At 40.1% G+C, this 9,558-nt stretch overlaps 1 protein-coding gene across 1 annotated transcript in view; it reads right to left on the reverse strand.

Moving 5' to 3' along the window:
* Nucleotides 1-1,079: 1,079 nt before the first annotated feature.
* Nucleotides 1,080-9,558, reverse strand: part of LOC128687786 (uncharacterized) — a 37,263-nt gene continuing 28,784 nt past the window's right edge. The window contains exons 11-19 of the mRNA XM_070083823.1: nt 8,836-9,028; nt 8,409-8,618; nt 5,978-6,102; nt 5,123-5,224; nt 4,813-4,944; nt 4,013-4,156; nt 3,714-3,832; nt 3,326-3,571; nt 1,080-1,811 (exon numbers count right to left, since the gene is read on the reverse strand). Coding sequence (XP_069939924.1) covers nt 1,625-1,811; nt 3,326-3,571; nt 3,714-3,832; nt 4,013-4,156; nt 4,813-4,944; nt 5,123-5,224; nt 5,978-6,102; nt 8,409-8,618; nt 8,836-9,028 — 1,458 coding nt within the window. The 3' untranslated portion in view covers nt 1,080-1,624. The remainder of the gene's footprint in view (nt 1,812-3,325; nt 3,572-3,713; nt 3,833-4,012; nt 4,157-4,812; nt 4,945-5,122; nt 5,225-5,977; nt 6,103-8,408; nt 8,619-8,835; nt 9,029-9,558) is intronic.

A 9,558-nucleotide genomic window follows, 5' to 3' on the forward strand; every position in this document is an offset into this window, starting at 1 on the left:
CTTGGCAAGCTTTTTTTTTCAGCGTAGTGCGTGTCTGCAACATGCTGCTATTAGAGCGAAGTAGCTGTTGAAAACTACGGGGTTGGGCTGGCCTAAAAAGAGTAGATCATGCTTAAAGCAAGACAGGAGAAAGCAACCACAAAAGGTCTGTGGCTAAATAAACAGCTAATAGCAAATTGCCACGTTTTACCTAGAAGCCGAACAGAAGCTGAAAACACGCTGGCACAAGGACACTTAACTTTAACCAAGAGGAATCTAGTATGTGGTAGTCGGGTCATCGCCACTTGGCTGGTCTGCCAAACCACAGCCAGAAAGCAACTGTTAGAAGGCAATTAGTGCTTGTAATCACCCTACCTCACCTCTGCTTATGTTCACCTTATGTAAAATTTTTTTTTTTATAGAAAATCACTAAAAGGGAGCGAGAGCTATTCAATGCTGCGCAGATTAACCAAGTATTAGCAAGACGCTTGGAGGCGGACAAGTGCACTGATGCTGCCGAACAGCTGTGATAAGGTATTTTAAGCTTCCCCGTTCGTTGGGCGATACACTATTTTTGTTTTTTTATTATCACTGCACCTCAGGTGCAGATACTAGAGCTTCCCCAGAAGTATAGCCTAGTGGAGTCTAGAAAGTTGGCATAAATCAGGAACCGAAACCTATCATATTTACTTGATTATATATTATTCCAGAATTACAGTTCCGATTATGTCGAAGTCAAATCTGTTATGGCACAAGAAGTCTAACACACTATTATAGAAATATTTAAGGTGTTCATATGTTAGGATTAATCATGGGGAAGCGCTAAATATGTAGGGATCAAAGCTCCAGGGAAAGTAGAGGGCAATTTTTTTTCATAAAAATCAGTTGTCCTGTGATAGTTTTATACTACATCACTTACTATTCCATCAGTCATGTAAGCTTTGAGTTTCGCTAGCGTTCTTTTTCTATCTTTAAATTTTATTCGCGAAAACTTTTTACCATTAAAAACTCATTTATGCATTCATGAAAATTTAAGTTTACTATAAAAATTTAGTAATCGCTAACAACTTTATAAAAGTAAAGGTTAACAAACCAGCATACGCATAATAAATATAATTAACTTAACGGTGAACAGACAACAAAACCTTTTTAAAAAGTTAGCATAAAAATGGTCACTGCATCTAATACATTGCAATAAACTAGTAGTTAATGCAGTATTTAATTAAAAGTATAAAATTTGATATAATAAATACCCCCGCCTGTCACTGACGACGGCGCTGCAAACTGCGGTTCATAAAGGAACTTTTAATCGCCTCCCAATGCACCGTTAAGGCATTATCACTTTTAATGTTTAGGCTTGCACAAATTTTTTCACTGCTATAATAGCGAAACCTTTTATTCTAGTTACGTTAATTTAATTACTATCTAGGTTAAAGATGTCTAGTCTCGCTTTTTGACACCCCAGCTGCGTGTCTATGAAAAAATTTATCCCTCAAAATATTTTCAAGCCCAAACATTAAATAATTAGCGCTAGGCGTTCTTTTCAAAGTTTTAAGTCTGCCACTGCGTCTTCAGATCTTCACTGGCTTGTCAGAAGTTGCCTCAATTTTTTTTCTAGATAATGACCAATAAATTAATTTTTTTTTCAAGGTTCTTTGCCCCGGAAAATCGCCTCTAGGATCATAGCACGTTCTTCTGGCACAGTTTTCTCCAAGCCTACGCACATCTGGCCAGCAACAGAGATCCTGTGGACTAATGTGCCGTTGACGTAGGTAGTCCAGGCTTCCAGCGTCTGCTTCCCGGCAGCATGGAACACTCCTTCCTTCCACAACCTTCAAGTACAATCACATTATTTTACAGAGTAACTTTGAAAAGCACAACATAATAGCTTCTTCCCCGCACAAGTTATTGAAACTCATGAACAGTATCAATTAAAAGCAAGTAGCTTACAAGAACATCTCTGGTAATATTAAAACCCTTACAAACTTAGCACAGGTTAAAAATGTTTGTCAAACTAATCCAGTTACAAAGTGAAGAGAACACCTCTTCAAGCTGGTACACCAAGTGTTAGGATTACAATCAGACTTTTCAGAGTTAATGGAAGGAACAGAACAGAAAAGAATTTTTACGTAACTGGAACCGACAAAATTACTTTAGAATTTGCTAAGTACTATAGTCAAAGTCTGCCGTATCGAAAATCAATATCTTTCATTAATTTTCTATTCTCAACAGCTTTTAAGTTATAAGGCTTTCTAAAATATTTAGTCCTATTGTATTCAACAAATAATATTCAGACAGTTTCAAGTCATTGGTTATAATAGCAAATTAAGTCAGTTTAGGTGACCACGACCTGGTAGATCACAACGCCTTCCTCTTTAAAACGAGAGTATCAAAGATTAACAATTAAACACACAAAATATATACACTGATTTTCTGTTAAGAAAAACTGATGTAGGTTATACAGCACTAGCTAGCAGTGTTCACCTGCTAAGTAATAAGTTGGTTAGTTCCTCAAAATTCAAGGGGTTATTTAATTGTGCTTACAGACTAGTAATCCGCATAGGCTTAAAACTCCCTTAAAATGACGGTCTGAAAACTTTCCTTTAGTTCAGATCGTCCACTGTTGGCATCTCTAAATTTAAATTTTAAAACTCGAGACTAACGAAAAGCACCTACAAGAAGGCATTTACTGTGCGAGGTGTATGCGCCAGATCAAACAAATGTCACACTGAAGGAAAGTTGCCAAACTGACTTTCTGTCCAAATACTGTATGATGTGGCCCATTAGGTCGGACTTAAAAAATACTTTACGGCAAGCTTTAATTAGCAGCTTTTACCTCTTACCAGTTTTCCAGGAGGGAGGGGGTGCAGATCGACGGAAGGTGGGGGCGAGGGGGAGGATTAAGGGTAAGAAGTCTATTTACACCAATAAGAGCGGGAGGAAAGGGGTTGTATTCTTTATCAGGAATGTACTCTGAATTAGTCCCCCCCCCACGTCACCCCTTTCCTGAGGGGCGCCTCCACACCTGGGAAGGACTACCGCCTCATTAAGGTGAACGTCGGCATGAATTGGAAAGATTCGAGAAACTGTTTAGGGATGAGGGAAGAATACAGACTAATTTAAGAGGGAAAAATAACTATGGAAACTTACAACTTTTGAGCTACAGGAATGTTAGATAAAACATATGGATGGTAATAAGTAGAGCTGGAAGAAGTTAAGGAAATGCAAAAAAGAAAATATTCAATCCAAAGAGTATGAAATCAATGAAGTATACTTTAAAAACTCGAAGGGATGAGGAACATACTAACCCATTTAAACCACCTTCGACATCTCTGGGTTTACTGACCTGTGGATTCCCCTCTGGGTGAAGTGGGTGATGAAGCCTTGTCGGTCGATCACGTAGAGGACGAGGTGTGGGGAAGATGGTAGGACCGAGAACCTGGCCTCCAGGGGCTCCACCACTTGTACTTCCTGCATGAAGCGGAAGCTAGGACGAACCTGGTACGTCTGGTGAACGTTGCTAGTCAAGGTGTCTGACACAGAGCCGAAGTGCCCCAGCGGTGTCGCTCCCTCTTCACTAAACCAGTCCATCCTAGAAAAACTTGTCAGGTTAAAACTAAAAAAAAAAAAAGTTAAAACATTTAAATGTTTCTATTAACCAAGTTATATGAGACTCTTAAGCAGGTAATATTTATAGCAACTTGTGCTGTGTAGCGCATCTGAAGTTAACCGACCTGTAAATATTTACTGTGCCTTTTTGATCGCCCCTGAAGGTTTCTAGCACCACGACAAGATAGAGGTCTTTATGGTGAGAGGCCAACTCTACCCATACCACACTGTAAAGCTCAAACTCCTGCGAAAGTAAGTTTAATAAATTTATTACATCGTTAAATTCTGCATCGGTTTAGAAATCTCACTCCGTCAGTGCACTTAAAAGTTTATGCAAATATCAAGCTATTAGTGAACACGCAAATTTAAATCCAGCGTAGTCTAGTGTACAATTAGATCATCTCAACCAGACTGTTCACCTCACCTGCAGAATTCTGAATGAATTACTAAAATGATCGCTCCACCAGATGTATGAAGCTCCTCTCTTGTCTGGAGAGGTGCCTGGGTCGGCCACAGCCAGGAAGATCCATTTGTGGCCCAGCGGATCCCTGTGCTCTGCCACTGATACCTGCCAACACATACTCAAGACGAGAACACGAATTGTTATATTAATTTTTTGCCAGTTTTTTTATCCACTAAGTGGTAATAACCTCTGCTCATGACCAGAAGGACCCCTCACCAGTGATCAGAAGAAATATGTTCTCTGACCCATTAGTAAATTTCATCCTTGATTATAATCATTACTAAGCGCTAAACCCACAAGTGTCATTTATCCTTGAGGGATCAAAATCATGCTCCAAGAAATTACGTACAAGCCAAGGTCAGTAGGCCTCGACACTTGTCCCCATCCACTGCTTATGTAGACAAACTTCCGGCTCTAAGGAAGGCAGGAAAAGCCGTCCAGTGTAACCACAAACGGCGAGGAAAAAAGAAAAACTTTAATCCTCGAGGACAATCCAGACCCCTTGAATACGGTCTAGAGAAGTAAAGGACTAGCGCTCTTAGTCCTTTGCATCTCTAGACCTTCCCATCGAAGGTTAGATGGAGCCCGTAGATTGTAGGAACACCTGCCGCGAGCCATTGAAATGTTGAGGCAACTGAATCCCACTTAAGTGACCAGGAAGCCCAGAGGAGCTAGTACCATAAGACGACATCTGCTTTAATGACGGGGAAAATGAACTGACACTGATACAAGTGTGGGGAATGAGTGTCGAAAATGCTCACCTTCCGTGGGTTGACAGAGTGTAGTCTCTGTTTCTCAGAGAATCTTCGTGCACTATTCTCACAGAGTATGACAGTATCTGTGCCCAGAGTTTCCACCACAATCAGGCACACCACGCCTCTCCACCACAGTACCTGCCAGTCCAACTCATTAGCAATGCATTTGTGTATTCCTGTGGTAGCTTAAATTTAAGCACGTCTTTTGGGCAGGTGTTGACCACAATGAAACTGCAGATATTCTTAAAGAAATAATTGCAAAAAATATTACAACACTAAACCCAAGCCAGTTAAATTTAGTGTTCAGTGGACCAACCTGTACATCTGCTGCTCCAGGTACACGGATGGAGGTGGTGAGGAAGGGACGACCTGACATCCTTATTTTGTGCACACGTACCCCCCACTCTTCTCCCCAAACCTGTAACAAACTCATTACATAGCTTTAGCTATTAAGCTTCAAATTTGTACCTCTATAAATCAAGAAAGGATTTAAGGGTAAATGTGCACGTTGTCACTTCATAGGCATCCAACCATATTGCAAGTTACATTTCCTGAAAACTTTTCAGAAAGAATTAGCTCTTAGCACCGTGGATGTGAGCGAATATTAAACATTTTTACGTATTTAAAAAAAAATAAACACTAATGCAGTTATTTAGCACTATCCAAGAATTACCGCGAATCCGAATAATTTTTTTCCCTGATACAAAATTAAAGTTACAATGGGGACAGTTTCTTTGCCATTAGACTTCTGTTGATGCAAGCCAATCCAAGATTGGACAAAGGTGGGTGGGGATATTTGAATTTAAGAATGGCCTGCTAGCCTAGTCCAGTTTGCCTGTTGCAGTGTTCCTTCATTCTTGAGTTCTTGAAATATGGAAATACTGAAGCTTTGTTAACACACTTTAGAGTTAAATACGGAATATGGCTGATCAGGAGACAAGGGACCAGGAGGTTAGTGTCTATGAAGTGGGATATCAAAGACGTTACTATAGCATGATGTAGCTACAGCCCCTGATTTTTAAGGCGCTAGAAGTATATCCCTTTAAAGTGAGAGTGGAGAAAATCTACATCTGAAATCAGGCCCATTTCAAAATTACCCTAAAATTAACCTAATCAGTACTACGCTAAGTTCATAAATATTTTTTTAAGCAGTTCTGAAGTGGAATAGTACCTGAGAATGGGAGCTGTTGAAGGCTTGGTCGCCCAGGTTACAAGCATGCCCCGTTACTAGGAACACCTCGCCGTCCTTACGTTGGTACCCAGATACACTCCTTGTGCAATTACCTGGCAACATGGCTGAGGAAAGAACGACTAGTTATTGAAAGTCTATTTGTATCTTATAGGCCTAGCACTTCCATACTGGCAATTTTCTACTAGGATACGTAAAGTAAATTCACTAGGCATCACCTATTCCAATAGAGATCTTTCCAGTTTTGCGCGGCCGTCCTAGGTCTTAACATAACCTTTCGAACTGCATGATCTCGCGTGCAATACTTCAGTTGGTCGAGCCTTCATGACCTCCCAAGGTAGTTTGTGATAGGAACGTTCAAATTTAAAACGGTTAAATATATGCAAAATATCAAAACTGGCAACAATGCAGATAAAAAACAAGGGGGGGGGGGAAATGGTGAAATTTGTCCTTTACCAATAAGCAGTCTGTATTGGTCCTTCAATATTGCCGAAATATTTAGTGCTCGGAATAGTACCTTACATGAAGACATGGGCAGTAGTTCGCCTAGGTCACATTTACCTAATTGTTTAATTACAAGAAATAATTCCTGTTGAGTTAGCAACAATTTCAATACAACGGAAGCAGAATCCCTTAAATTAGAACTACCTAGTTAAACTTACAAATCCTTAAGGATTACTGTGAAAATTAGCCAGAGCAGTGGAAACTTTCCGGCATGCATTTTATGTATGTGCAGTATACAAGTATGTACAGGCTTTGTCTGAAATAGCATTCCCAGCACCATCCCGGGGTGCCATTCTTCATAAAAGAAAATCCCCCCCCCCCCACTTTAACCTAATTAACTTAACATCCTAGCTTCTGTACCGATGACTGTTTCCGTCTATTCTTCTGTCTCATTGACATACGCGAATAAATGTACCACGAAGGATTCTTGGTCTATGGGAAGACACCTGGGGGAAGGTGTCACAGTTTGTGCCGCTGATTCAACAAGTCATTATTTTAAAATCTTACTGTATGCTTCGTAGCTCAATGGTACAGCATTAGGCCTGCTACTCCGAGAACCACAGTTCGAGTCTCCGTTCATTGCTTGTTCATACACTACTGCTGGCTGCGCATCGGTTTTTGAGTTAAGGGGGGGACGGAGGATAAGGTAAGGAGCATCAATGCTCATCAGAAAGCAGTGGATTTTGCGGAGATTGGAAGAATGAACCAGGAAAGCAGACTACATAGGTATACTGAAGACCAGTGGTTACAAGATACCGAGAGGAGTAATGTACAACTCCACTAAACAGTAAGGCCAAGATTATGACGAAAGCAACAAAATGCTGGATACACTAGCTGAGGTGGACAGAAGGGCCTACGAGTAGAGCAAAGCTACTAGTCATGAGGGACTGACTACAAGGAGTGACGGAAAACCTAGAGCCACATTAAGGACCAGAAACTTGAGGGATAAAATGCTGGAGGTAATAGACAACTTCATGACCACTTTGATAAGGATACGGACAGAGGCTGAACCGGCAGTTTGTAACATTCACCCTGAGTGGTTCTAGCATTCAAAATATTACGCATGAAAGGCCTCTGCTAGTGATGACAGTCCTGAGTTTCGAATACCTTGTGGAGAGAACAGCTGCGAGTGAGACAGCACGGAAAGGATGCAAGAATCCAAACTTCAAAAGAGGGGACTAGACAAACATGAGGCAATTCCTGTACAAGGTTCAATGGAAAAGAACTAGTGAGCAGTATGTGACCGGAAAGTGTAAGTCAGAGAAGTTCATATCCAGGAAAAAACAAAGACCAGAGTGAGCCCATGGTTTACCCAGAGGGGTGGAGGCGAAAGCTAGATGTGCTGGACTATGGAAAAATGTATAGAAGGCAAAGATCTAGGGAAAACAAGTTAAGCCGAAGAGCTCGAGACTAGTATGCATGGATGTTGCTCAACGGAAATTTGAGTGACAGCATCAAAAACCAAATCCCACTAAAGATGTTAACAGTGGATATAAGCTCATGAAAACCTCGACAAAGGATAGCGGTTTCTGCCGTCATGTAGATGGTAGGGTCAGAATTTTGCGTTAATCTTTGGAAAGTGGGATACTCGCAACATGAATGTGCAGCTGACAAATCTGCAGCAACTGCGTGATGCTGTCATATCAACGTTAACCAGAATCTAACCAACTTTCCACCATGAACTGATGTTGTTCTGGGGACAAGGGGGTGGGCCCTAGCGAGTACTAGAAGGGTCTACCTAATAAAATTGCCATCGACTGTATATTCACATACTTCATAATTTTCTACATCAACTTTTAATTCAAAATCACCAGTGCTCTTTGACCAAGATAATTAATTTTCAGGGAACGTTGTTCCAGGAAAGCTGGGAAAAAACATTTACCGAGGTGATACTGGTAAGGCTACATACCAACTCCTTCGTACTGATGTGTAGCAGGACTGTAGTTGAGAAGCTTGGTACCACCAACACTGGTGATTAGTGCCATGTAATTTGAAGAGAGGGTCAGAGAGCCACTGGGGCCAGCAGTTTTTTCCCAAGCTAGCCTAAGCGGTATTATCCTATTTGGAGAATCTTCGAAGCTCTGGATAAGACGCCATCCCCAAAATTCCTGCACTCTACCTGTTTAAGAAGAATTTGGGTGTCAAGCTTAAAATATATTCTTAAATATACAATTAAAATAGAATTACTTGAATATGTAGTCATTAAACATGACAAAGGATTAAAAAAAAACAGCTCTTAAAGCCTTCACTAAATTATACAGACCCTTTGAAGTCTACCAACATTTTTTTTAAACAAAGATCTACATTAGTTGGTTTAAAAATAAGGTAAAATTTACCTGCAACTATCCATTTGAGGAGCCGGGAGAGATTATACATATATACGAAGCTGGACTGATAAGATACTTGCGGAGGATTTAACACCTTCTCTACCATCTTAGTGTTCCACAAGTAGTAATCAATTTGTTTGAAGACCACCACCTCTAGGAACCTCACAGGCTGCATCACCCTCTGGGTGTGGTCCAGGTTGTACTGTAAAAGACATTGAGAAAAGAATACCTTTAAAAGTTTCCTAGTTTTCTTTCAGGAAGTTTGCATGTTACTTCGTTTAAAACAAGTTTAATCAAAATGCAAGATCTCGTACTATAAATTTACTGTTTTATGATTTTCTGCCACATCAATTGCTATGTAATTAAGTGGTCATAAATTCTGTATATCCTTGGCCTAATTATAAAATGTTAAACTACTGCCATTTATCTTGTTCCCACAACATTCGACCCATCTTCAACTTGTGTAACGAAGAATAATTAAAAAAAATGTGCCAAGTATTAAAATTAAGAAATCACTGTCCCTGGCAGTACAGCCTTACATAAACACCAAGGTTAAAGCTATGCAATAAAAAAAAATACTGACATCAAACAAATACTATAGAACCCATGAAGGGTTGGAATTAGAGTCCTCTCGAACCCCACGAGTCTGGTTCTAAAAAAATATTTGCTAAACTACTCAAAATTACATATTCCACTAAAAAGATTTTTAGCAACCAGGCACCCTACAAAAAT

The sequence above is a fragment of the Cherax quadricarinatus genome, chromosome 10, assembly GCF_038502225.1.
Source record: "Cherax quadricarinatus isolate ZL_2023a chromosome 10, ASM3850222v1, whole genome shotgun sequence".
NCBI classification, from domain to species: Eukaryota; Metazoa; Arthropoda; class Malacostraca; order Decapoda; family Parastacidae; genus Cherax; species Cherax quadricarinatus.